Source organism: Chelonia mydas, chromosome 26 (assembly GCF_015237465.2).
Source record: "Chelonia mydas isolate rCheMyd1 chromosome 26, rCheMyd1.pri.v2, whole genome shotgun sequence".
In the NCBI taxonomy this organism is placed as follows: Eukaryota; Metazoa; Chordata; order Testudines; family Cheloniidae; genus Chelonia; species Chelonia mydas.
In genome coordinates, this window is record NC_057859.1 from 4,227,155 (window position 1) to 4,254,755 (window position 27,601).

Consider the following 27,601-nt stretch of genomic DNA (forward strand, 5'->3'; position numbering starts at 1 on the left):
CTAAGTGAAAAGCAGCCCCTTCTTACTCCTCATCTCTGATCCCTGTAGGTCTCTAGTTCACACTTGCTCAGCCTTTGACCCATGCTTATACTGAAGCCTTTAGAACTATGGGCCTCTGTCCTAGCTCCTTAGAGAGCAGCCTTCTGGGGTTCATCTTAGCAACTCAGGCTGGTCCCATCTGCAGCTGTGTTCCACTCTGCCCCCAACGGTCACGGGGGAACACAAGAACAAATTTCCAACGAGTCAGACAGGATTCAGAGTCAAGCTGTGTGCAGTTTTTCTTACCCCAGTGCACTTGATCTGGAATTGTGGAAGCGGCCATCATTGCCAGAAGCTTTACTGGGGTGCAGGGCCTGTTCCTTCATGTCTGGGGTGAGCTCCCTTCTCCCAATGGCTGCCAAAGGGGGAGGGGGTGGTTTCAACCTATAACTAGAAATGAGGTCAAGCTGCAAGTTTTGGGTCCACATTCCCGGCACCATTCAAGTCCCCAAGCCACATAACATGTGACCATTCTAACCACATTTTGCGGGGTTGATCAAAGCTGAAACTCAAAACAACCCCCATAGGTCAGGTAAGTCATGTGCTGGGAACCAGTCCGTCTGCATAGCTCCCAGTCAGAGCTGTCTGGGGGCTGGGATAGCCTTCCTACCCACACGCATACAAGTCGGAGCTAGGGTGCTGCACAAGCCTGGGGTGTAGGAGTGGGGAAACTTGCACGAAGGGCTATGAAGCAGAGACCAGAGAGGTGGGACCCCACCTGATAACTGCAGAGGGTGCTCTGCACCCCGGCTAGGCATTTTCTAGGACACCTGCCTCTAAAACCACATGCCTCTAGTGCCTGAGCTAAAGTGTCAGGACCAGATAGTAACAGCCACTAACAGGGAACAAAGACATATTTGGCCAATGTGTTACATGAGAATCGGGCCTAAGGTATTGTAAGTTGGGTGCCCAAGAATGGAGGACCCTGAAATCGGTGGAGGGTTTTGAAAACCCTTTGTGCCTCAGTTTCCCCATTATTTAAAATGGACATGATCATACTTACCTGCCTCTGTAAAGGACTCTGAGATCTATGGCTGAAAAGCACTATCACAGGGCTAATTAGCAGTGCCTATATTATGATCCACAAACACATCACAGTTCAGAGCTGAATCGAACTGGCCTCATAATGCTTCCGGGGGTTGTTGTCCATCTGTTCCTAATATAGCTCCATTCTTCTTCCACTTCCTGACACACTAGCTGGCTAGGCAGCTCTGTGTATTTAGAACTTGGTTCTTGTAAAAATATGTCATTAAGGGCTCTGATAGGCATACAACAGTGATTTGCTCTGTTTGGATGGTAGCCAGGTTGTCTGGGACTCCATAACACACCTGGCCCAGTGTCTTGGCAGGGCTGAGGGCCCAGGCAAGCAGTGGGCTGGCAGGGTGCCCATCAGGCTCCCAGGGAAACATTGAGAAATGCTTCTTTCCCCCTTTGTCAATGAAAGGGATGTTTATGAGAGGTGCGGGACTGGAGGAGGGCTAGGAATTGTGGCAAACCCTCCTTAAAAAGGAGTTTGGAAAGGGAGCATTGTATCCTACTCCAAAGGGCTCAGGTTATAGTCTCTATATTCATAGAATATCAGGGTTGGAAGGGACCTCAGGAGGTCATCTAGTCCAACCCCCTGCTCAAAGCAGGACCAAGCCCCAATTTTTGCTGCAGATCCCTAAATGGCCCCCTCAAGCATTGAACTCACAACCCTGGGTTAAGTAGGCCAGTGCTCAAACCACTGAGCTATCCCTCCCCCCAAGTCATGGTAGGACAACACATAGGAACTGCCCAGAAAAGGCACCGAGAGTATGAACAATAGTGGTGGCTCTGGGCTGCAAACCCAGGGATTTCTGGGTAACAGAGAATGTTGTGCTGGAGCCAGGCGGGGCTCCAGAGGCTCCTAGGTAATGGAGACAGTGTAGTCAAACAGGACTCTGGCGATGTTCTGAAAAGTCCTTGCCTGATTTTGTAACTTTACCGCACGTGTTGTGGGCCCTGCTGGTGTGTGGCTCCCACTGTGGGTCCTGCCGCTAATTAAGCCTTTAACTGTGGGCACGGCCACTGTTCGATAAAGCTAGGATCATAGAATCATAGAAGATTAGGGTTGGAAGAGACCTCAGGAGGTCATCTAGTCCAACCCCTGCTCAAAGCAGGACTAACATCCCAGCCAGGGCTTTGTCAAGCTGGGTCTTAAAAACCTCTAAGGATGGAGATTCCACCAACTCCCTAGGTAACCCATCCCAGTGCTTCACCACCCTTCTAGTGAAATAGTGTTTCCTAATATCCAGCCTAGACCTCCCCCACTGCAACTTGAGGCCATTACTCCTTGTTTTGTCATATGGTAACACTGAGAACAGCCGAGCTCCATCCTCTTTGGAACCCCCCTTCAGGTAGTTGAAGGCTGCTATCAAATCCCCCCCCCCCAATGCTTCTCTTCTGCAGACTAAACAAGCCCAGTTCCCTCAGCTTCTCCGCATAAGTCATGTGCCCGAGCCCCCTGCTCATTTTCGTTGCCCTCTGCTGGACTCTCCAATTTGTCCACATCCTTTCTGTAGGATCAGGGAGGTGTGGGACACAAGGGGAAATTTGTATGATGGCTGATCAGCAAATTAATTCAGTGGGTGAAATCACAGATGCAGCTGTGATGGTGGATGGTGCTGTGACAGGAGACAGGAGACAGGCCTGAGGACAAAGGGGATGCTCAGATTTTCAGCTGGTGGAAAGACAGAGAGGCCTGCTAAGCATGACAAAGGGCAGGGTCAATGGGGGAGCATCAGCAGCATTACTTCATCCGTTCTGCTCTCCTGTGTTAGGGACTTGGGGATAGTTTGGTCCCTGTTGTAAGTTAGAGCAGCCCTAACTTGCAGCAGGGGATAGCTGCCTCCCTCCCTCCCCCAGGAATGCCCCTGGCACCTGGGGCTCCTGCAGGAGATGGCATAGATCCAGTTACAATGACTGCCAAGGACATAATTGGGGGAACTCCCCAGGAGGAACCATATAGTGGCTTCACAGTCCCTTTACCTTAGCTCTGCCAGCCTGAGGTGGCCATGGGTCAATGGAGGAAGCACATCGTGAGTTATTTTGATGCTGAGCCCTGTAGCTTCCGTGTGTTGCCCAAATGCCTTCCAGAGGAATAGGTTTGAGGGATGGTGCAGCAAGAAGGCCCTATTGCTGAGCCTTGTCTGCAAATCTCTCTATAGCCAGGGGAACTTTTGCCACTCCAGGGGAGGAGGTGTGGCTCTGCTGGGTGACTACTAGCCTTTCTAAGGTATGGAACGTATCAAGCTATGAGCAGATGTGGTGCCTCTAAACCCCTAGTGGTACCCGGAGCGACTGACCTCTTAGAATCGCTGCCTGACGGTGACTGATCTGAGAGCCAAGAGTGTACAATATAGAAGACAGGAGCCCAAACATAATGGCACAAGGAAAGTCAGGAGGGACAGAAACGGGAAACTCGGACGTTATCATTGCAGTAGCACCTAGAGGCCCCACTCGGGGATCAATGTTGTGCAGAGCACTGTACGCATATACTGAACTGACAGCCCCTGCTCCAAAGAATTTCCAGTCTAAGGAATTCTTCTCTTTTGCATTAAAAAACACTTGATGTCATCTTAGTTCCATGAGCCAGCATTTCTGGGGTTGCTAATTTGGAGCAGAGAAGCTGAGATAATACCAGGCGAGTGTGAGATGGGGAGGGAAATTTGGGTTTGAAATTGACAGTTGAGAAAGATGATTCATTGCTTTGGGTAAGCACTCTCTCTCTCTCACACACACACACACACACAAGCTTGGGGAAGTGGACATGGGCTACAAAACCTTTCAAGGGTAGGGCATGAGTACAAATTCAACTGACTAGTAGCAAGCAAGTGATGTTAGTATTGCCTTTTTGGTAGCCTGTATTAAATGTATTTGGCAGGTCTCTAGGCTTGTCTACAGGCAGAGTTGAACAAGTTTAACTTGTAGTATGTTGTTAAACTAGTGGAAAAGGCTATGTGACATTCTTATTTCAGTTTAAATTGGACTTATTTCAGTTTAATTTAATTACAAACAGGTTTAAGCTAAATCTAAATAAGGCCCTGTTAAACTGACATTGGAGTGTCCCACTATGGGTTTGCATTGGTTTAGCTACACTGGTTAAATTACACTGATACAAGTTTCTGTGCAGACAAGGCTGGGGCCTCAGTGAATGGCTACCACTTAGGGCTGAAAGACTAATTTATATATTGACTTCTGCCTATTTTTCTGTTTGCAAATTATCCAGGAGCAGTTTACAATTGCCTCACATTGATTTACTATTGAAAATTATTCCCGAAATAATTTTTCAAATGGGCCCATCATAGGCAAACTGATGAGGTTCAGAGATCCACAAACTGAGCTGTGGTGGTTAGTATTGATTAGACACATAGATCACATGGCATTGTTTCTTTCCCTGATTGGATGAGTGTAACTATTAAAATCAGGTTTCTGTTGCTGAGATTCATGTTGACAAATACGTCAAATTTGGTTTGCACAGATTATTCTCTGATACTCTCTTAAAGCCACTTATTTCCAGGATCATTCCGGCCAGTAAGCATGTTTGCTGGAATATCAGCGAAAGAAAACACTAACGGATGTGAACACCACCACAGCCAATTCATTTATAAATGGAGACGGGCGGATTTTTTTTTTTTAGGTATTCATCCACCACTTCTGTAAAACCATACCATAAAACCATAAGGAAATAGAGAGAGAGGAACATAGGAACTTGCAGACTGGATCAGACCTGTTGTCCACCTAGCCCATTATTCTGTCTCCAGTAATGGCTGGTACCAATTGATCAGAGGGCAGGACAAGAAACCCCATAGTGGATTATTGTGGCATATGAGTCTTTTCCTATCCACCATCAGTTAGAGACTGGATTACTCCCTGAAGCATGACGTTCACAGTTCACGTCCTTTCAAACTTTTTCTTCCTCCGCCTGTAGCTATGGCTATGCACATTAAATGGCCTGTGGGTGTGATTGGCCTGGATTCAAATCCTGGAGGAGGCATGGCAATGGATGTGAAACACAAAGCTGTGAGCTACATAAAGATTTCTGGGGCTCAAGAGAGAGAATATATTTATTATTTATAGGAGAGTTTTCCACCGCACTGAAGTTACTCTGAGCGTGGGCCAACGGCCTCATCCCAGGGTAAGGAGCCTTGGATTCCTGAATTCTAATCTGAGCTCTACCTCTGATTTCATGAGCATGGCCCTGGACAAGTAACTTCCATTATACCCCAAGCCTTGATTTCCCAATCTCTACATAACAAGGGTATAGTGAGGTCTAATTAGTGTTAACACAATGTTGTGGCAATACAAAGCCCGGTGTAAATGCTAACAAGTATTGTAATTTGTGACCTTCAAAGGGAATAAGAGGAGCTACTCTACTGTTTAGGACTCTATGTATATGCCCTAAAAAGCAGACTAGCTCCCTTGTAGAAACATGCATCTTTAATCATTAACTCTTAGCGGACTCTTTGATGACCCTCACACCTGTGAAAGACAAACCCAGCTGTGTTTGAGTTCACTAACAGACTTTTGAAAATAAATTTAAAGTTACATTGTATTAGCTAAGTCCATATGCAGAAAAGCACACGTTGCCTGTTGCCTGAAAACCATAGGCTGGAGAGACACTTCAAAGCCAGCCTATCACACTCAACCCTTTAAAAGGAAAGTATGTTAATGAGGCATGCAGCTCAGGCTGTGATTGGTTGTGTGTGTGGCTAACAAGCTAGAAGGGGGAGGCTGCTTCTTGTCACTCTAAGCCTTATAGAAATGTATCAGAGAGTAGGAGACAATCCCTAAGCAAGAGCTGCTTGTAAATTGCAATTGTAGGATCTAGCAAACTGACAGGCCCCTGTTACCCAAACCATCAACTTTCCTTCTCTGCAATTCTATCATTATTTGCTCTGGGATTTTTCTTTTGTCACTTACAAACCCACCAAGCCTGTTTCCTGGACTGCTGGTAGCGAGAAGAGAGCTCTTTCCAGGGCTGCTAAACTCCCCATCCCCGCAAGTGAAAGGATCCTCTTCTCTATTTCTCTTTTCCTTGCAGGACTTTGGGACTCATTGATGCACCCATTTCAGTGGTGTAACGGTGAGTAGCTGGTTGTGTGTGTGCGCGCGCGTGTGTGCTAGTTGTGTGTGTGTGTGTGTGTGTGTGTGCGTGCCTGCGTGCAAAGTCTCCTTGTATTGAGAGAAAGTGGTTCCCCTCCCCACATGGACACCAGCTGTGCCCAAGTTCATTGTATTACATGGTGGGGTGGGAAGCTGTTCCTATTTATAAAGGCAGACTGACTCTGTAAACAAAATCCAGAGATATTTTAAAGAGATAAAAAAGTCTGTCATATCCTTACAGATCTGGAGTGGGAGAGATCTGCTGAAGCATGTGAGATGCAAGCTCAGGCTTTGTTTCCACTTTCCTCTTTGTGTTTGTGTGTGTGTTTAAAGCTGGCGTTGCTAGTGATTCATTTTCCCAGCTTTATTAAGTTAAAATGTATATATTTCCCACTCACATTGTTAAATTTACTTGTTCATGTCGATCTGAGATTTTTTTCCCCTTCATCCATTTGTGATTGGAGTTTATAGTAAGAATTTGAATGTGGTTAATTTTAATATTGTTAAACAATTACTAGGATGAGCTAGTTCATTCACACAGCTTCCATTAAAAACAAAGCTGAATATGGTATTGCTCTTGAAGCATTTAGCTTCTGTTGTGGCTAATAAAGATCAGCAACCCCCCCCCCCCGCCCCCCCAAATTAGATTTGCTTATACTGCTGCTTTTTATTTTCCTTTACCAAAAAAAAAAAGGGGGTCTCTGTTGTCTTTAAATATCAAAGTACCTTTAATACAATTCTAAATAGTTTTATAGAAATTTTTTAAGTTTAGTTTTAGAAACTCTTTATTCCTTTTCTGCTGTTTTCCTAGTCTGATTCCTCTCTCTCCTCTTTTTTTTTTTTTTTTTCCTTTTTCTTGAGAGAGATGTTGTTGTGGTTTTAATAGCTAGCAGATGGTAAATGCTCTTTGTATGTAACGTGGTTAATTACAAGAAGAATCCTTTCTTGGACCTACTCAGGCTGAGCTTGGATCAATTATTTCAAGAGGCTTTTGTTCTAAGCCTAGTTTGCATTGCGTTTCACCCTCCCTTAATTGTATATAGTTTCATGAAATTTAACTAACACATGTCACACACACAGTCGATTGGCCATGTGCTCAAAGACAATAGAAGGGAAAAGGAAGGGGAGTGGGGAAGAGAATCAGTTTATTTCAAGTACAGTGAATCCTGCTCAGCTCCAGTGAATAGAAGCCAATTACTAAATTAATTTGCCATTCATTCATTTCTGATGCTGCTTATAATGAAATTCCCTCTTTCAAGGGGCCACAAATTGGGAATAAACCTGTTAAAAAAAGGACTCAAGACAGGGCCTTGTATCTCCACTGTATTGTGCTAAACATACAAAAGGGACATGAAGACAAAATCAAGTATATTCGTGAGTTTTTTATAAAAATAATAAACCATTTTTTATGACTAAGTAGTTCAAAATTGTGCTGGGAATTCTATCATTAAGCCATAGTTGAGTAACAAAGGTCAGTTTTATTTAAATTTCTGAAAGAGCTGCAGGCTTTGAAGTGAAATATAACGCAACCAGTGGCTTCCTCTTCCATAACACCTCTTCATATACTGCCTGTTCTCATGCAGCTTTGGGGACAGGAAGCCAATGGCCTTGCCATATGTTACGTGCCAACTTGTTCTGAATGAATGCATTCTCTTTAAAATAAGATACATATAAAGACATCAGAGAAAAATGTTCAAACCTGGGTGCTTAAAATTAGCCTCCTACATCCATATCTAGGCTCCTAAATAACAGAGATTGGGATATAGTTGTTCTGAGCACCCCCAGCTCCATTGGCTTCAGAGGCTGAGGATGCTTGGAAACGCTGAAAACTAGACCACTCTTATTCAGGAACCGAAGCATGGATTTAGGAGACTAATCTTAGGCACCTTGGTTTCTGAATTTTGGGACTACTCACGTGCTTAAAGTTAACCATGAGCATAAGTGTTGGCAGGATTGGGGCCTTGGTGTGTGAAGCCTAAACGCTGATAGACAAATTGACCTTTCAACATAAATAAGGTTTGTTGAATATTTTGTAGCAGCTTGTGCATGCTACAGTTAACTTTTGAGTTCCAACTTCCATTATTTATTTATAAATATATCAAATATTCTGCTTCTTGTTGAACTATTTACAGAATACTGAATTATATATTTATATGCTGTCAGAGAGAGAGATACCAGTGGGTAAATGAGAGTCAAACGAGCCACCTACCTGTAGCTTTATGTGGAGGGATGCCATGTAGGGAGAGTGGTCACTTTGGATGAGCTATTACCAGCAGGAGAGTGAGTTTGTGTGTGTATGGGGGTGGGGGAGTGAGAAAACCTGGATTTGTGCTGGAAATGGCCCACCTTGATTTTCATGCACGTTGTAAGGAGAGTGGTCACTTTGGATAGGCTATTACCAGCAGGAGAGTGAGTTTGTGTGTGTGGTTTTTGGAGGGGAGTGAGGGGGTGAGAGAACCTGCATTTGTGCAGGAAATGGCCCACCTTGATTATCATACACATTGTGAAGAGAGTGGTCACTTTGGATGGGCTATTACCAGCAGGAGAGTGAGTTTGTGGGGGGGGGGGGGGCGGAGGGTGAGAAAACATGGATTTGTGCTGGAAATGGCCCAACTTGATGATCACTTTAGATAAGCTATTACCAGCAGGAGAGTGGGGTGGGAGGAGGTATTGTTTCATGGTCTCTGTGTATATAATGTCTTCTGCAGTTTCCACAGTATGCATCCGATGAAGTGAGCTGTAGCTCACGAAAGCTCATGCTCAAATAAATTGGTTAGTCTCTAAGGTGCCACAAGTACTCCTTTTCTTTTCATGACCCCTATTGTGCACTGCTTGGTACAGAGATGACTGGTTTGGGGGAATGCACGTGTTTAGAAGTCTTCTAGCATCAGAGCAAGAACTGCAATGGATGTTGCATTCTGTTTACCGATGTGGAACGTGTACCTTTTTTACTGGGGGGATGGGAGTGATGTTTATTTAATGACTGGCTGAGTTTCTGATTCATCTCATTAAACAGTAAGTGGGGTGAGGCTAGCTCAAAGGCCTCCACTTGCTCAAAGCCCTGATTGTGATCAGTGTGGCTGGACCCTGGCATCTGCACTTTTCCAGATGGGGCAGTGCATGCAGACTCTTGCACCCAGCGAAGTCAATGGAAATCCTGCCCTACCGCTATAATTGCAAACGTAGGCCCCCAATCCTGCAATGGTTCTGCTGTCCATTTCTCATCTGCAGGCCTATACGTCTGGGGCTAAAATCATTCTCACTGGGATTGCTCGGGAGTGAGTCTGGCACTTAGACTCTGTATGATCTCATGCCTAAATACGTGCTAGCAAATGCAAATCTTGTCCTTGACAAGTAACTTTGAAGGGACAGTGTCAAGTGCTGTTTTTTTTCTCCGTAGTTTCCCTCTTAGAATCTCTTGGGGGGGAAAAAAAGAAAATTTCCCACCTGTGCTAACAAGTTTGGTCTCCTCTAACCTCCGCAAACAAATTTTTATTTTTTAAAAATTCCTTGTGTTGCCTTTAAATGTTGAAAATTAGCATGGCTTGTCTCATTGCATCCTGGTTTGTGAGCCAGGATCTGTCAGCACAGCTCTGGGAAACAGATTAGATTGATGCTGTCTGCTCATTGTTTTTGTGGTGGCCCTATACAAATGTCAGCTTTTCCTCCTCAAAATGGAGCAGTGGCTTCTACATCATGAGGGGAGCTCTCCTCATCAGAGGATGATTGGTTAAAAAAGTTCAAGTGCAGATCTTGTCTATACACAAACATGCGCTATTTTGCTTAAACCGATGCAAACCCTTACGTGAATACTCTTATTTCGAATTAAGAAGGGTTTCGTTAATTTAATCTTAAACCTAACCCTAATCCTAATTGATTTAAGATAAACCTAAATAAATCACTCTTAAACTGAAATAAGAGTCTACAAAGGGGTTTGCACCAGTTCATCTAAATTGCTTTTAAATTGGATTTACGTGAACCAACGTAGGTGTACATGTGGACAAGGTCTTTGTCTCGGCTAGAATTTAAAGGCATGGTGTTTGAATTAGGAGGAGCCTTGGTGATTATTCAACTAGTTTAGCATGTGTCAAAGCTTATGCTGCCTCGGCTAGGCTACACTTTTAGAACTTTACCTAACGTGCTCCAACAACACACCTTTAAAATCGGAGTCTAGATGAAGCCTAGGACTCTAGTTTGCTGGTGGAAAGGGACACTACCTCCAAGTCTGGCTGGCTCCCTTTCTGGCATTTCTAACTGGATCTCTTGGGTTCTACATGCCTGTTTTTAATGATACTTGCAAAGTGGGTGCATCTAAAATTAGCTGTGTTGTGGCTGGAGAGCAGGCTGGAGAGCAAGGTCCCCTTCTTCCTTCAGAACGGGAGTGGAGGGATAGTTACTAAGGTTTTATTCTTCTTTCTCCTAAAATTTCCCACTGTTGCTACTGTAGTTTTGACACCCACTGCTAGTTCCAGTGAGAATCTTAGTTTAGAGGCATGCGTTCTAACTACTGTGTCACTCATCCTGCCTGGAGCAGGTCTTGATGGCAAGGTGGTTAAATGCCAGCTGCCGGTGGTGCCTTGTGCACCCTAGTATTCCCACTGCTGCTGCCACCAGTGGGAAATGTTAGGAAAATAGTCAGTAGCCAGAGCATGATTCTCCTATGCTTGTCCCCAGGCATGGGGCCATACTGGAACCAGGGAAATGTGCTCCCAGAAGCGGAGCTTCTGTGTAAGGGTGTGTGTTTATCGACATGTCCAAAGGGAGCAAAGGCAGGGTCCCATCTAGACTACACATTGGAACAACGTTAGTATCCGGTCCCCTGACTCAGTTAAAACTAGTGTAGGTGAAGGCCTGCTGGGAAGCTCACTTTGACACCATTAATGCTTAAGAGCTCTCTGAGGTCTGTCTGGGCTTCATAAATAAGAAGCCAGGTACTACTATTATTATATGGACTGTCCTTGCCTAGCTCACCCTGTCTTTGTATACACATAATCAAGATCCCCTGTAGCTGGCTTTCATTTCTCTTTTCTCTCTCGTTTTGAGTCCAGCTCTGGGCCCACTTATTTATGATGAGGATTTCCCACCCCATCATAAATGAGTGATTGATTAACTACTCAAGAGGCTTGCTCATAAGTCCAGATCATCTTTAGATGAGTAATGATAACCTGCCATACAACTAGGCCGCTTGCAACTGCCCCAGGTGTTTGTTTTACATTGTGCAGATGCAAAAAAACCCCTTTAGAGTCACCACTTTCAGGGTTCAAGGCAAGAGAAGCCATGAGCTGGGAGTTTCATACTCAACTCCCCAGCCAGAGGGGAGTCCAAACTCTTTGAAGTCTGTCTGGAAGCATGAAAACAGGAGCTGAACACATGGCCTGATGTCACTTGCCCGAGATCACACAGTGAGTCTATGACCGATCTGAGACTTGAACCCAGATCACCTGCTTCCTAGTCTAGTGACTTTAACCATATCCTTCCTCTGAGTCGCTAATAGATCTCAGACTGCCAGAGAGAGATACTTCATATAACTGGGTAGCAAATTCTGTCTGAAAATCTTTGACAGAGACACTGCCAGGATTTAGTGGCTAGCACTTTGCAGTAGGTGCTAAAAATAGCTCACTGCTTCAAAGTAGACTTTTGCTGGGTTGTGTACTTTTATTTTTTTTTATCCTGTTTCTTACGTATGCATGGCCCATTATTACCATCTTTAGTCATTACTGTTTGGGGGTGACTTCTAATGGGCTTTCCTGTATCCAGTAACAGCTGCCCCACTGCCTGCAACCCAAATGAGGACTCTAAGTTAAATATGGCCACAATGGGTACCACCATTGTGTCATTATTTTTGATGGGTGATTTAATCCTGTTTTGATAATTTCTGATTAGTTTTGCTCAGAATAGTGAGAAGAGATCACTTCTCTCCAATCTCTTTTCCTGCCCCTGATGATCTAGAGAGTAGGATGTTGGCAAATGTGGAGTATTGCTCTATTCCAGTATGGCAAGAGAGCTTATGATCTTTTTCAGTCCAACAGGAAGTGGCATAGGAGACTAGATAGATGATGTATTTTCTTCTGATACAAAAAAAGGCAGGATATTGAGTTAGATGGGCCTGTCCCAATATGATAAATGCTGTTTCCTATTGTGGTGGAACAGATCACTGGTCTATATAACCCAGTATCCTCTCCCCTCCCATACAGGAACAGATCACTGGTCCATACAGTCAAGTAACCTGCTTCCTGTCATACCAGATTTGATCACTGTTCCATCAGGTTCAATGAATACCTAATGCTTCAAAACAGTGCAAAAAAGATGCCCTATAAAGCTCCTAGCTAGCAGTACACAAAGGTGATGGTATATGGAGTTTCATTCCTGACCCCTGGAAGGATCAGTTTACACCCTGAAGCATGAACTTTGACAGCCCTTATCTTGATTTGTATCATTACAAATTTTAGTACCAAACATATAATTATCCATCTAGCTATAGTATTTGGTTCTGACCCTCCCTGCAGCAGCAATGTGAGTAGGGGTTGCAGAATCTAGTCTTTGAAGGTAAGATCTTTAGGATAGGAACCTTGTGTTCATGTGTTTACAAGCATTGTGCATGCTTACTGTGCTACCGAACTAATAAATACCTCCTGTGGGGGGATGTCTGGGACTTCAGAATAGGAAGAGCTCAATGTTGTTGAATAACTACTATTTAATTAATAATACTTCCGTAGCACTTTTCATCCCAGGATTGTCCAACGCTTTATAGCTGTTGATTACATAACCCCACAGTCCTCCTCTGCAGGTAGGGAAGTGGCATCATCCCTATTTAATGGATGGGTAAAACAAGAGGTGAGGTGACATGCCCAAGTTCATACAGTGAATGCGTCGAAGAACAGGGAGTGGATTCCAAGGGTGACATCTTGGTTCCACTGAAGTCAGCGGGCATTTTGCCATTGAATTCAAGGGGGCCAGGATTTCACTTCAGCAGCCTGGGCTCCCAGTCCCCTTCTGTGCTCATAATCCCTCCAAGAGATGGGACTAGAACTCAGGAGTCCCAGTTCACAGACCCCTCCCCATTCACTAGACACATGCCGCTGTCTCCAGGCAGCTTTAGCTCCGCTTCTCTGTGCCTCCTGCTTTGCTCCTATGGGAGTCTGGTTTGGAGGGAGATGGCGCTGCTTTTGGAGCATGCAAAGCATCTCTCCTGTGACTTCTGTGCTCATGCGCCACTGTCCACAACTCCACCAATTGCCCTGCCCCTCTCTGTTTCTAATGGCAGAGGGGAAATTTCACCCTATTATCAGAGGCTGCAGGGAGGGAAGGGGGATTTAATTGGCTGTAATTAAAGCCATGTTTCTCTAGGAGGATTTTAATGAGATTCAGCAGAGCAGGGACACAGGGTGCTGGAGCGGAAAGGGGAGAGGAAGAGGCACTTGAGAACACAGATGGGGCCTCAGTTCAGAGACTGCTGTCCTTTTAAATTCCCATTTGAGCACGATCTAAAATGAAATTAAAGCTCCCCTTTTCATTCGGTCAGCATTATTTTGAAGTACAAAGCCGGTGCCTTTTCATGGCAGAATCTTGTTTTTTAACAGCTTCCAGGGGAGTTAGTCTGCACTGGCTTTGGGCTTTTTCCCCTGCATTCTTCTCTTTGTTTGAACTGCATCTCTCTCCCCACTCCTTGAGAGGGTTGGGTTTATAATCCCCTGCTTTACCATTGCCCTCCTACCAGAGCCTGCTGTGCCCCATTTAGGACTCCTGGGCTGATGCCTCTGGAATAGTAGTTGTGATTTTGCCATTGGCTCTAGTCCCAAACTAGATGCATCCCTGGTGGGTCCTGTGAGTTTCCAAAACCTAAGGAAACGAGCCTATGAATGTATTTGGATAGAGAAGTAAAATCCCATCCTACCCTCTAGCACCAAGATGACCTGCAGAAGGATTGCATTGGTCAGTGTATCTGGGTACACATGGGCATATTGGGCCTAATTCAAAGAGAACTGAAGTCAATTGAAAAAAATCTCCTTGACTTCAGTTGGTTTTGGAGCAGGCCCATTGAGTGTGTCCCGACTCCTGGCTTGGAAGCAGAAATCTAGTGAAGGATCTAGTCAATTTCCGTTTCTGGCTCTTGTGCACTAACACACGGCTGGAATGACACATGCCGACTGTCCCTGTTTTTCAAGCATTTTTCTACTGTGCCCTTGGACTAGGAAGGGAGTTTGTGTATTTCTATGGAGATAGAGAGTATGTGCTTGTCTTTCTTCCAAAGCCTGGCTTCCTGGCTGTGATGCTTTTAGTCCAAGATGCTGAAGGAGGATGATCATTTTTATAAAAATCAGTTTCCCCTGGGATTGAGAAAAGCATAGGTCAGAAGCAAATGGATGGTGTCCCCTTTGCTCCTCTTTTGACAGCACCTATGACAGCGAAGCACTCACCATTGTGCAGGACTGCACTGGAGCGTCTGCACTGTTGATGCAAAACTAGGGCCTTCTCTACACCAGAGGTTTGCATTGATTCTAGACAGCTGTGTAGCCGCACCAGTGCGAACCTTTCGTATAGACAAGCAAAGCTGCTGTTTAGCTTGTAAACTCTTTGGGGCATGGACTGTCTCTTTTTTGTTCTGTTCGTACAGCACCTAGCCCGGTGCAGCCCTTGTCTATGATTGGGCCCACTAGGCGATGCTGCAATACAAATAAAAACGAATAACAATAATATTTGCACTGGTGCAGCTAACCTCTGCAAACTGGCTTTTAGCAGTTTATCCCATCTAAGCTGGGGGGTTTCACCAGCTGCTGAAATCAGGGCAAGTCTCCAGTGCACATAAATCCAAAGATTGACTTGCAGAACTGAAATCTCTGGCCTTGGGGGTCAGGGGGAACGTGCTAAGAACAGTGTCACACCAAGAATCCAGTTGAGGTAGAACAAAGGTGGCCTTCAGCTAAGGCAATCCCCAAGGAGCCCTAACAAGTCTCGAGTCTCCCGAGGGAAGATCTCCGGGAGATAAAGGTATTGCGTTAAAGATGTGGCAATGGCCATAAAAGAGACTTTGTAAAGAGGACATAGTAAGGCTATTTCTTTTCTCTCTCACACACACTCATTCACAGCTCCAGAGCAGGGTCCTTCATTCTACAAGCCACAATAAAGTTTCTGCAGTTGGACTGGATCCTCTCTAGTGGATGCTTGTGTCAGAGCAAGACTCCCGTTTGCTCTTCTGTGGCGGTGCTGGCCCCACAAGGCTAATGGGAGTGAAAGCATACTTTGAGGCAGTGAAATCAGCCGTGAGGACTCAGACTAACGGGGAGCAGAGAGATGCTCTGTGAGCAGAGGCCATTCTTACATAGGGTATGCCTGCACTTAGGCTTGGCAGAATTTGATTTTTATTTGTTTATAATTTTGACAGATAAGAATCAATGGCTGATTTTTAAGCTTTTTTTACCCATTTTAAATTTTCACAATTGTGAGAAATTATGTTGGGGGGGGTGGGCATCAGAACATTATTTAATGACCATCAATGTTGAGATTCAAAACATTAAAGCTTTATAAACTGTTAAAACACACATTGTCAATGCCACATGCCAAAAAATACAAAGTAAATCTCTTTAAGTCAATTCTGACCCGTTTTTACTATTCATTCACTAGTCCATTGGTTACCAGCCTAATTCAAAAATCTAGGTCACTGGATTTTAACTCTAATAATTTCTTAAACAGGATTTTCTTACTTTGCCTATCTAAATTAGTAGTATTATTGGTGGAAATAACTTTTCTTTGGTTTGTATGTGGGCGATGAAATCAACGTTTACCTTTTTTTTTTTTTTTTTTTTTTTTTAAATCTAATCCTTCCAAACCTGTGCACACTGCAAAAAAAAGGGTGTTCTTAACTGGGGTTAGCTAATTCAGGTTAAACTAGCTGTGGAGACATGACAATATGGCTTTTAACTCAGATTAGCAGCTCCGGGTCAACTCCAGGTTGCCCTATAGGCTTAAATTTGAACTGGTAATCTGGTTTGCTGTGTCTTCACCGCTGTTCGCTATCCCAGATTAAGAACACCCCTCCTTTTGCAGTATACCCCTCCTCTTAGTCACTTTCTTCTGCATAGCTACCCATTATGGTGCATGATGTGTCTGAGGAGAATCCATGAAGGTATCTGTTCAGTGGCTGGAGCCCAGCTTAGCCAGATTCCCTTCCTTCCCACTAAGGATTAAAGCCATAACTATAGTGTGATGGCCAACACCCCAGGAACTGAAAGGGGATCTCCAAAGCTAGAAGCATTAATCTTTACATCTTGAGTTAAAGAGCCAGGCTGTCTAGCTGGGGGATGTAACAAGAGGAACAACACAAATGCTACAGTGGGTTACAATTGCGCTGTCTGTGCCCCAAGCAGAGAATTTGGGGAAGGAGAGTTGCATTTCTCTAAGAAGGGTAAATTTGATCTTCCATTTTCTCTCTTCCGTTCTTCATTCTAAAGGTTGTTTCTCTCTCCCCAAAGGATGCTTCTGTGGTTTGGGACTGATTTATACCAATAAATCGTGCACAATGCCTCCCATCACCTTCCAGGATCTACCGCTGAATATCTACATGGTCATTTTTGGCACCGGCATCTTTGTCTTTGTGCTCAGCCTCATCTTCTGCTGCTACTTCATCAGGTGAGCTAGGGACCCAATGGGCTCTGCCTGCATCTGGCTTGGAGGATACAGGGGAGCCTGTCTATCAGATGACCTCAGGGCTCCAGCCTGGGAAAGTTTCACCCCCAGCTGCTTTTTGGGTGGTCTAAGGGACAGTAGGGCCCAGGGGACCAACTTGAATTTTTTTAGGTGAAAGCTGAGAGTCTCACATAATCACATGTCACCAGGAGCTGGGTCTTGAAGAAAATCCTGAGACTCATGATAAAATCCATGATAGTTGGCAACCCTGACTCAGACTAACCCTGACTTAGACTAACTTACCCTTGTTTTAAGAGCTCCCATGAAGAATCCTAGCAACCTCAAACTCTCACTGATCACTGAGCCTAGTGGGATCCCACTGGGGTGAATCCCAGACAAACCCACTAAACAGCCCCACTGTATGGAGTCACTTTTATATACATATAATACAAAGATCTATATGTTCCTTTGTCTTTCTGCTTGGCTACCACAAATGCCTTAAATGTTGCATTAGCAAATTTTTCCTCCAGCACACAAACACAGGAGTTTGTTATCGTAGGATTGCTTACGAGCCCTGCATCGAGCGCTCTGATTTGTTATTGTAGGGTTGCTTCTGAGTGCTGGGCTGTTGCAACTGGTTTTTTTTTTTTTTTTTTTTTTTTTTGCTTTAAAGAGCCCTCAAACGTATGGTTTGAATAAGACCAGTGAAGAGCTTCATGGGCTTTGCAGACCTTTGTGTGAGGGGAAAATACACCATTGGCTCTGCTGACCTCCAAGTCCCTTTAAGGAAGCAGAAGTAACACCCTTCCCATTGCAAATTATAACCGGAGGCTGTCGTATACCTCATTCATACCGCAATCATATAGTCATTCTACCACAGTGGTATTTAGGGGTGACCCCTTAAAAAATAACCATCCCTCCTTCCCCACCCTTGTACACCCTGTAATCTGCTAGGAACCATTTGTCAAGAGCAGTCGCCCCAGCTCTCTCCCCGCCAAGGGGGAAACAATCAACTGCTTGCTAGACGCAGAGCTGATTTGTGTTTGGGGTTACAGAGCCAGGGAAGGAGGAAGAGACCTGCTACAGACCTGACCTCTGTGTTGACATGCACCAGGGGAATTCTGCAGATGGCATCATCAGAGGATCTGGGACTATTTTTAGAAGCTTTGACTAGCCTCCCAGAAGCTGCCTGTCGCCTCCATTCCTAGTCTGAGATCTATTATTTTTATTAAACCTATTAGAATAATTTCATCTCTTCTGTGTCGCTAGAGCCCATCCGTCTGCCTTGAGCATCATGGCTGGTCATGGTCACAAATCCATGAGCATTAACCCCATGTTTATCCAGGCCTGGCACTGCTGGGAAAGCTCTCCACTGAGGAGGGATGGCGTTTGGGAGGAGGGCTGGGAGAGGACAGCGGGGGAAATAATCTGGTAGGATTGAGGGGATTTTTGCCCCAGCAAATCAAGTATCAAAAGCAGCTTCTGAGCAGCAATTTCCCTTCCACATATGGAGGCTTCTGTTGTCATCTGGTCCTTCCATGTGTCACCTTTTGGAACAGCAGCTGTTAATTGGCCCAGTACAGTTTCTCCTGCTTCAAATAAAGCCCCTCCCACCGCCGAGTAATACGTTGGGGAGACAGCAGAAGGGAAAGGGTGTTTTCCAGTGTGGACTACCAGACAAACTCACGTGCTCATGCCCAGAACAGCATGGGGAAAGACTGGGTTAGTGGTCTCAGTCCAGGCCTGAGAATCAAGACATCTGGGTTTTTTTCTGGACTTTGCCACTGTTAGACCTTGGGTAAGTCATTTAGGCCTTTTTTTTTTCTTTCTTTCTTTTTTTTTTCCCCAAAAGCAGCCTCTGATTTTAGGTGCCTCCATTTTTGGCAGCCCACTTTGAGACCTAAGCTGCATCTGCGCTGGCAAAAATGGGACAAGGAACTCCCCCCTTCTTCGTACCTCCACCCAGGGTAGCCACAGCAGACATGGGAATGTGGAAGGGCTTGGGCATTTTCAGCACCATGTTGTCTAGGCCTGCTCTGAGCCAACTGCTTGCTGCTGCCTCTCTGCTGTTTATGTCCATAGCCTGCTGGGAAACATTTGCCAAGAGCACTCGCCCCGTTTCCCCAAGGAGCAAACAATCGACTCCCTGCGAAGGCTCCGAGCCAAGCCAGGATCCTGGTCTCTGCAGGGCTCCATCTAAGTAAGGGAGTTGGACTGAGCAGAACAGGAAGTGGCAGGAAGGGGGGGGGGGGGGGTATTATTCAGGTGACCGAGCAAGACTGATGTATTGTTTATAGGGGAAGGGGGGAGGATGTGTCTTTTCAGTACCCTTCCCTGGGGAAGAAGGCTATTTTTAAACTCTCGAGTTTAGCAGCAACTGGGATTTCTAGAAAAGTTTGAGTGGGTTGGTGAAAAATTGAATTCATTACCCCACAGCTGGGCCCCACCCAGCTCTGCGAATGCACTTCACTTCTACCCTGCAGCAGCCCCTGCTGTCCCAGTCCTGAGACCCTGTCCAGCTTGACTTTGCACCTTCCTCCTGTTCTGCAGCCCTTCCATCCTGGGCTCCCCCTCGGCTTCCCCAACTCTGCTAGTGCCCCTCAATCTTGCAATTGTAACGTGCTGTGTGGGATGGATCTAAAAGAGTCTGTCCTTTGCAAGGGAATGACCAAACCTTCAGGAAACCTAAAGCTCCCCGATAAGAGAGGGGGAGTCAGTCCCCTCGCAGTACCCCATGACCTAACTCCGCAGCCTTTGGCAGTGTAATATCTGCCTTTTTGCCATGCCCCATAGCTTCTGGATTCTGCAGTGGGATCTTGTTGGGGGCAGGGAGCACAGCAGCTGCCTCTCACAGGCTCAGATCTGATGCCCACCCTGCCAGAGAGACCGCCGTGGACACAGTACCCTTGCCCCGTGCTAGCTCGTGCCAAGCAGCCGTGCCCTGCCCTGCCCTGCTCTGGAACTTGTCCCCCACCCTCAGCTGCTCCCTCGCTCCACTGATTTAGTTAATATTATTAATTATAAAAAATAAGCTGTTGGTCTGGAGGAGGCACTGAGTGACCTGGGTTTTTTACAGCTTGGATAATGAGCCTGGTTGTCTCTCTGGCTTGCACGCGTGGGGCACTGGGGAGGCAGGCTGCCCAGGAAATTGTTCTGGTTGATAGTAAGCCATTCCTGCAGCTGTTACTCCCCTCCTGCTTACAGCACATAAAGGATGCTCTGTATGTGTGAGGGGCCCTTCTCAGGCCTCTGCTGTCTAACATTCACTTGGAGGCTGGGAATGAGCTGAGATTCTGAGAGAGAGAGACATGAATACAGCGAGAGGAACCACAGAGATAAATATACAGCTTCATGCCAGCCCCAGCTTGCCCGTCATACACACAGGAGATGGCTCAGTAAGAACCTCCCATGTGTAACACGCTGGCCAAGTATGTGCTGTGTTCCATCCCTCCACCCCCTGTCTGGGCACTATAGGATAACAGCCCTGCTGTCAACCATGGGGAGGGGTGGCTCTTGCACATGTAGGGACGCGGGGGTTTATTTTCATTTTGTCAGCAGTGATTATTCAGCAGGGTGAGGCCAAGACAAGCCATATAGTCCCGGCTTCTGTATCCAGTTAGAGCAGTGGATGGGTGATCCTGTGACACTGGCTCCCTGAACAACTTGAGGAAAGCAGCCACTCTGACTTCCTGGGTTCAAAGGGGGACTGCAGATGTGCGCAATGCTCTATGGTCGGAGGGCAGTGAGGTAACCCAGCCCAGCTGTAATACAGACAGGTGCGAAACAGGAACTTGTCGAGGACCAGGTGCTGCATCCTGTCCCGTCCTCTGGGGAATAAAATCCCTCTGCATAAATCAAAGCAAGAGAGGAACACATGGGAAAATAAAACAAGTTTCTGGGTAAGTTGGGAGGAGCTCTTTGCCCTTATGGGGATGGGGCATGTGTCTTATCTGGCCCTACCACACGTTCTCACCCACCCATCTTCCCTCCCTTCTCCCAGAGTGTCTATAAGCCAGGCCCCTCCCCATCTGTGGCTGGGCACAGCAGGCAAACAGCTTGCAAGATGCTGGCAGTGCTCGGGGAAGAGAAGCACAGCTTATAGACACAGCTCAGTTGCTGGGGTAACAGACTTCCCAGGCTCCTGCGATGCTCAGCATAGATAGTGGGAGGGTATCCCTCAGCCAAGAGGCTTTTCCATGAGAGCTTCATCGCGGTGGGACTGGGGGGTGATGTTTCCTGAGCCAGGGGTGCAGGAGAAACGAACAAAGCCATCCGCTGCCTGCACTGGGTCAGGGATCTCTTTTTGTCACCACCCTGTGTAACGTCCCACTGGAGTTTTGGAGCAGTACTGCCTCCCCCTCCCCTGCTCCCTCATCAGACCGAGGTTGGGGCCAGGCCGAGCTGCTGTTGACAGGTCAGCAGAACTCTGGAAATACAGTGCTTCCTGGAGCGCTCACTACTTCCTAAGTGAAACAATTGGGGCCGCAGGCTGCATGATCTTATCGGGCCCCGTCCTCTGGTTCCTGCTGGTATTTTGGGAGATGCTGTGCTCTGTTTAGCAATGAACTTGCTGCCTTTGGACAACAGCAGACTAGTGTCCTGAATAAATACCCTCCCTGCAGCAGTGTGTGTGCCAGCTGCTTTCACTTGCAGAGGAGTGAAGGGAGGGACGTTGTCTCAGTTTTATTTGGATCATGGACAGGCCTGGCATAATGGTCCAAACACAAATCTGGGAGCTGGGTACACATGAGTTCTACTCCCACCTCAGAAATGGCTTCCTGTCTGTGGCCTTGGATAAGACCATAAGGCCAAAATTCTCTAAAGTGACCACTATCTTCAGCTGCCTGTTACCGGGTGCCCAACTTGAGACACCTTGGGCTTGACTTTGGGTTCTAACAGCTCTAGCTGAAGTCAATGGGAGATGCAGGTGCTCAGTGTGTCTGAAAGGCACAAGCCATCTCAAACTGGGGTCCCCAACATGGGAACTCCGCAAATCAGAGGAAGCTTTTGAAAATCTGTGTCCAGCTTTATGGGTTCCCATTATGAGTGCTCAACACTCTACGACACCCATACGTCTCACTGTTCCTTCTTCCCTGAGCGGGGTTATTAAGTGCCAGGGTGAATGTCTGAAACACTTCATAAATACTACTTAATTGTTAAATATGAATGCTGAAAATCTCATCTGATTTTTTTTTAACTGATTTAAAGAAGTGTAGGAATTCTTTTTTTTAAAAAATATTGAATATACGGTCAGTGAAAAGTTCTGGACTGACTGCCCAAGAGTCTCTTATGAAAAGGCCCATTCACTCTAATTGCAATGTACTTTGCACTATGAATAAATCTCTGTGGGTTGGTGTCCCTTAATAATAAGCTTTGTCCTTTATTTCCTTGGTCGCCCTTCCAGGAGGAGCTGGAAGAAGGGAGCTCATTCTCCTTGGTTTATTCAGTTCTTGGCTTCTCTGCTGAAACCAGAAGCCAGGGGGCCATTTAGTGAGAAACAGGCCATGTTTCTTTTTGATACAGGCACCTCAAGGTGGACAAAGGTCACCTCTTAGAGAATCCCAAAGAGCCTTCAGGAGGTGATGACTTTTAGTTGCTGATGGTCATGATTGAGTCTAATCTTAACCAATTATAGAGCCCCAAGCCAAACTGCCCTCATGCCTCTTGTGCAGTTAGATCAGATTTGCATCAACAATATAGCTCAGCAGAGAAAGCAGACTTGTCTCTGACCTTCTCATTGTCCTGCTCAGGCTTTGATGGCCTTTCCTGGTCCTCTCCAACTGAAAATTCCCATATCCCACAGGATCACTGGAATCAAATGAAGGGCAGAGTAAAGGTGGTTTGGGTGTGACCTTGGGCCCACATCCTCAAAGGTATTTAGGCATCTAACTCCCAAAATCAATGGGAGTACCAACCTCCTAAATATCTCTGAGGATTTGGGTCCCAGTAACTGTAGTTGGTTTGGGTCTGAGGGGGGATGGATGGTGTGGGGATGTCTGTGTGGGATGATGTATGTAGGCTTTATGCTGTATTTCCTTAGTTTTATGAGCTTGAGTTTTGCATTCGAGTACCTTATCAGCCTCAACTGGCTTTCACAAAGCATGTTTTATGACAGAATATATTATTTTTCCTTCACCAGCAAACTTCGGCATCAGGCACAGAGTGAAAGATTTGGATACAAGGAGGTAAAGTGTGGCTAATTTCTAAATATTTCGGTATGGTTTCACGACAGGCCTATGATATTTACAAGCATGTAGATTAGTGCTAGTGAGGGGAGGGGATTGTGAGCCATGCACTTTTCTACGAGGAGCTGGACTGACACCAGAAAAAGCCATCGATGGGAATAACTTGAGGTCACTGCTGACCCGGAGCTGGATTTGAACAGATAGCTTGACCTTCGTTTCTAGAGGCAGGGTCTCAGCACAGCTCTGTTGTTCACAAGAGGGTGAAATTCACCCCTGAGTGGGAGACCAGTGCAAGGCCTGTGAGCTTAACTCCCAGGCCTTCAGAGTAGAGACGCAAGTGGTGCATAGGATCTGAGAACCTACGGAGAACAGAGCTGAGGCATGGCTGCATATTGGGTCTGAAGGAGAATGCCCAGGGTGGTTTAGTGCTGGGCTGTCAGCTTGGAGAATGCCACTGAACTGAATAAAGAGCCAAAGCAAAGCCAGTGCTGGGAAAAAGCCATACAGGATTACAATGGGAATCATATACAACAGGGGAATAGGCCCCAGGCAGTCTTGCAGGGGAAAGACCAGCCACTGCAGAGGCTCTTTGTCCAAGGTTAAATGTCCAAAAGGGAGCAAAAGGATTTTATTTCTGGGGAGGAGAGGGAGGGACTGTCACTCCTGGCTGGAGTCAGGAATGTGCAGGGCAGGCCTCTCCACAGAGCTCTGCCAATGCCCCTCAGTGCTGACCTGCTGCCTACTCTTCTCTTCTAGGCCTGGTCTCCACCACATTGCTCTGCCAATGCCCCTCAATCCTGATTTGCAGGTCCCTTACTTTCCAGCTCTGGGAGCCCTAGAGTTCCTAAGTCCTGCCTTGCTGTTCCATGCCAGGGCTCCCCACACACCGCTCTGTCGATGCACTTCAGTTCTGACCTGGAGCCCGCCTTGCTCTCCCAGTCCTGGGGTTATCCTGAGTCGAAGCTCAGACTGGCAGAATTGTGTGCCCGTTATTAGTTAGCACTGCTACTACTTGTGCACTGCCTGCTGTCTGGATAAACAGAGGCCTTCTGTCTTCAGCACTGTCAGGCTGACAACTTTCACAAGCACAACATTTGCTTAGTTAAAAATAACCACACCAGTCATTTTGATAACTGCTTCTGCCTCCTTCTTTTCCCTTTTCTCCCACAGGTGGTCTTGAAAGGTGATGCCAGGAAGTTAAATTTGCATGGGGTAAGGACAGCCTCCACTCTGATTTTTAACCTGAACAGGCCTCATGGGATTGCTGCCCCCCTCTAAGCCCCTTTTCTTTCTGCTCTTGTTACCTGAAGGATAAGAGAGAGGTCCAGCAGGACCTGAGCCCTTATGATAATTTCGCTGCCTGGGAGCAGATGCCTTTTAACGAAACTCGTATCTTGTAACAAGATGGGGTTTCGAGGTCAGACGAACATTCACTAGCCCAGAGAGCTCAGCTTACCCACCTGGGACTATCACTGAGTCACTGTGTGACCCCACACAAGGCCTGTGTCATGCTGAGGATGCTTTTTGTGGGTCATCGGGGTGGCTCTGGGAGACAAAGATGCTAGGTAGGCCCCTACCTGTGCAGATGCAGCCTGTTATCAGTGAGCAAGCTTCCCTTCCGAGGGCTGTTTGTTGGCTGTGTAAAATGAGATGCCGAGGGAGCAAAAGAGAAGTGGTGCTGGTGATGGTGTGCGGCCGGTTCCGTCTGGGCTCTCTGGTGCCTGTGGGTGTGATGCTTTGTTCTGCAGGCTCATTTTCTCCCCCCCGCCCCCCTTTGTCTCCCCACAGCAGACCTGTGCCGTCTGCCTGGAAGACTTTAAAGTGAAAGATGAGCTGGGAGTGTTGCCATGCCAACATGCCTTCCACAGAAAGTGAGTAGCTGCCAAGGACAGCCCAGAGCCTGCTCTGTGCCCCCAGCTTGGCCCAAGGCCCAGTGTTCAGTTATGCCTCTCATGCCTGTGATTAGAGAGAGGCCCAGCCCATGCCTCAAACAGCTCCTGGGTGGTAAGGGGCCCCATGTCTGGTCCTTTCCCCTCTCAGGATGGCAAAGATGCCCAGAGCAGCTCTAAGCCAGCTGGATAATAATGTGCACAAGTCACCTGGCTACACCCCTTTGCCTTCTAGCCCTATGCTAACCCAGCTGGGGAGCCAGGACAGACTTCCTCCCATCATTAGGGCTCAGCCTGTCTTTGCTTTGGGGATTCACATCTCGGCTGGGTGTAAACTGGCCAGGAATAAATTTAGGCTGCACATGAGAAGATGGTTTCTAGCCACCAGGGAGTGAGGCTCTGGACCAGCCTCCCACTAGGAGCAGTGGGGATAAACAGTGCAGGGCTTGTTTTAAGATGTTGGTAAATTTGAGTGGGATTATACGACGGGGTTGCCTGCGATAGCAAAGGACTGGACTTGGAAGACATGGGAGGTCCCTTCCAGGCCTTCGGACTGAGTTTCTAAATCAACACTTGCAGCTGGCCACCTTGATTTCTGCAGCCCCCTCCACTGCATGAGCGGGAGCAGGGAATCCAGACTCCAGGAAGGGACAGATCCCTGTTGGAACACAGAGTCACTGCTTCCCCCTCTCCATGCAAAGCCTGTGTTCAGAGAGAAGCACTGACTAGGGAAGGGTGAGGTGGGAGATCTGCTTGGGACTGTCCCGCTCCTGAGCGCCAGGGAGGAACAGAGGTAATGCTCTCTCCTACCTCTGGAGCCTTCTCACACTCACATGCTTTGGGATCCCTGGATGGGGGGGCGGGGCACCAGGGTAACATACAGCAGCATGTTGATAAGCAAGGGAGAGAATGGGAGGCACGTGGACAGCTGGGCACAGAGAGGAGAAATGACTCTCTTCCCATCTGGCTGGGCACGTGCCAGTTGCAGGAGCCTGCTGGGTTGCATGGACCCATGATATCATACGTGGGAGGGCAGCAGTGAGGAGGGTAGTGGGCTCAGGGAGCTGGCGAAGGACACGTCTGTCCTAAATTCACCCCCCCATCTCTGTTTCTTGGCTGCAGGTGTCTAGTGAAATGGCTGGAGGTTCGCTGTGTCTGTCCTATGTGCAACAAGCCCATCACAGGCCCCACGGAGCCCCACCAAGGCATTGGGACACTCCTGGATGAGCTGGTGTGAGGGCCTTTTTTCTCCCCCCGTAAAGCCAAACAGCCATCCAGACGGACCATTTCCTGGTGATCTCTGCACTTAACCCCTCCACCCACCTCTCCTGTGGATTGCTAAGCCAGCAGCCCGTGATACCTCCTGCCATGGGCATATGGCCCCCTTGTAACCCCTGGGACAGATCCATTGCCATGAGCGCAGGAGGAAAGCAAGCTCCGTCCCCCGTGAAGTACACAGAGGAGGAGGGGTTGGCCCAACTCTGGGGTCATTGGGACCTGAGCGTCAAACTGCTGATGCATGAAGGGCCTGGGAGACTTAACTGTGCCCCTTCCTAGCTGATCTTGCACGGACGTCTGATTCCTTGGCACCAGGCTTCTGAAACTGGATATTCCTCGCAGAGACCACCCCGTTCAGGGTGGGAAGCAAGGCAGGAGCCTCCTCCCCAACCCCCCAGGGACTGTGGTTCAAACCTACCTGCCACTGCTGTTCTTAATAAGTTTACTATCACCCTCTTTCAAAACCAGAACTTACATTTAGGGCCTTAACTCTTCCATAGGTCCCTTCTAAAGGCCAAAGCTTTAGCTCTACTACAGCCAGCCAGGAATTGTCCCCTGACTGTTGGAACCACAGTACTGATTCTCATCTATGGCCCACTGATGGGATCTCTTTGTCTTAAAAAAATAATAGTCAGTGTTTACATAGGGCCTGAATAAAAACAGAAGCCACAGAGGGCATGTCATGACTGATTAGATCCTGTTGGCAGAGCTGGACTGTTGCAAGAGTGGGAGGGGTGTTTAGGGAACCACAGCTGGGGGGCAGGGAAATGCCCCATGTTGGACATTAATATTCCTTTCTTGTGTCAGGCTAGCAAGACCTTTTAGCTGCTGGTGGAGATGGTCTGGATATGTTTCAAATACAAAGCAAGTTTTTCTTTTGAATTATTTTTAATTTAAACTTGGAGGCTGTTTTTTTTTATTTTGTTTTTAAAGTCACCTCTCAGAATTTCCTTCCAGCTCAGATTGCGCAAAACGGTAAAACCGCTCTGAAATATTCTGTTTTGTATGTTGAAAGTGAACTGTCACTGTTTGCATAAGGCAGAAAGTTTGGGGAGAGGGAGGGGCTGATGGGTGGAAAATCCAGTCTGGATTCCCCCACCTCCTCCCCACTATGTTGCACTGTAAATAATATTTTTGTATGTATTACTTTCCTGACTGTCTCAGGCTTCCTACACACCCCTGAGGATGGGGGATGGACAGTTTTATGTAAAACAATAATTAAACTGAAGACATCTCAGTCTAAATTGTGAATGTTTGTTGCTAGCAAGGGGGGTCTGGCAGTAAGTTCTCAAAGCATAAAGAAGTGTCTTTTCTTTAGACACACACTAAGTTGTGTGATTGGGGGGTCCTCCATAAACATTCACATTGGAACTGAAACTAAGCCTGGGAAATTTCAGGAATATTTCAGAGTTTTGAGGGAATAAAATTAAGAAGTTAGAATGGAGCAGAGAGAGTGATCAG

At 46.7% G+C, this 27,601-nt stretch overlaps 1 protein-coding gene across 3 annotated transcripts; it reads left to right on the top strand.

The window, feature by feature from the left end:
• Nucleotides 1-5,775: 5,775 nt before the first annotated feature.
• RNF122 (ring finger protein 122) lies at nucleotides 5,776-27,505 on the top strand. Of its 3 annotated transcripts, XM_043536294.1 has the most exons (7): nucleotides 5,776-6,145; nucleotides 7,425-7,539; nucleotides 16,635-16,791; nucleotides 22,928-22,973; nucleotides 24,144-24,185; nucleotides 24,762-24,844; nucleotides 25,985-27,505. In XM_043536294.1, exons 3-7 carry the CDS (start codon nucleotides 16,682-16,684, stop codon nucleotides 26,097-26,099), a joined length of 396 nt encoding a protein of 131 aa, XP_043392229.1. In that variant the 5' UTR covers nucleotides 5,776-6,145; nucleotides 7,425-7,539; nucleotides 16,635-16,681; the 3' UTR covers nucleotides 26,100-27,505. The 3 variants fall into 3 exon arrangements, with proteins under 3 accessions (XP_043392229.1, XP_027684412.1, XP_043392228.1); XM_027828611.3 differs by lacking the exon at nucleotides 7,425-7,539 and having other exon boundaries at nucleotides 5,779-6,145; XM_043536293.1 differs by lacking the exons at nucleotides 5,776-6,145; nucleotides 7,425-7,539 and adding an exon at nucleotides 6,335-6,436.
• Nucleotides 27,506-27,601: the final 96 nt, after the last annotated feature.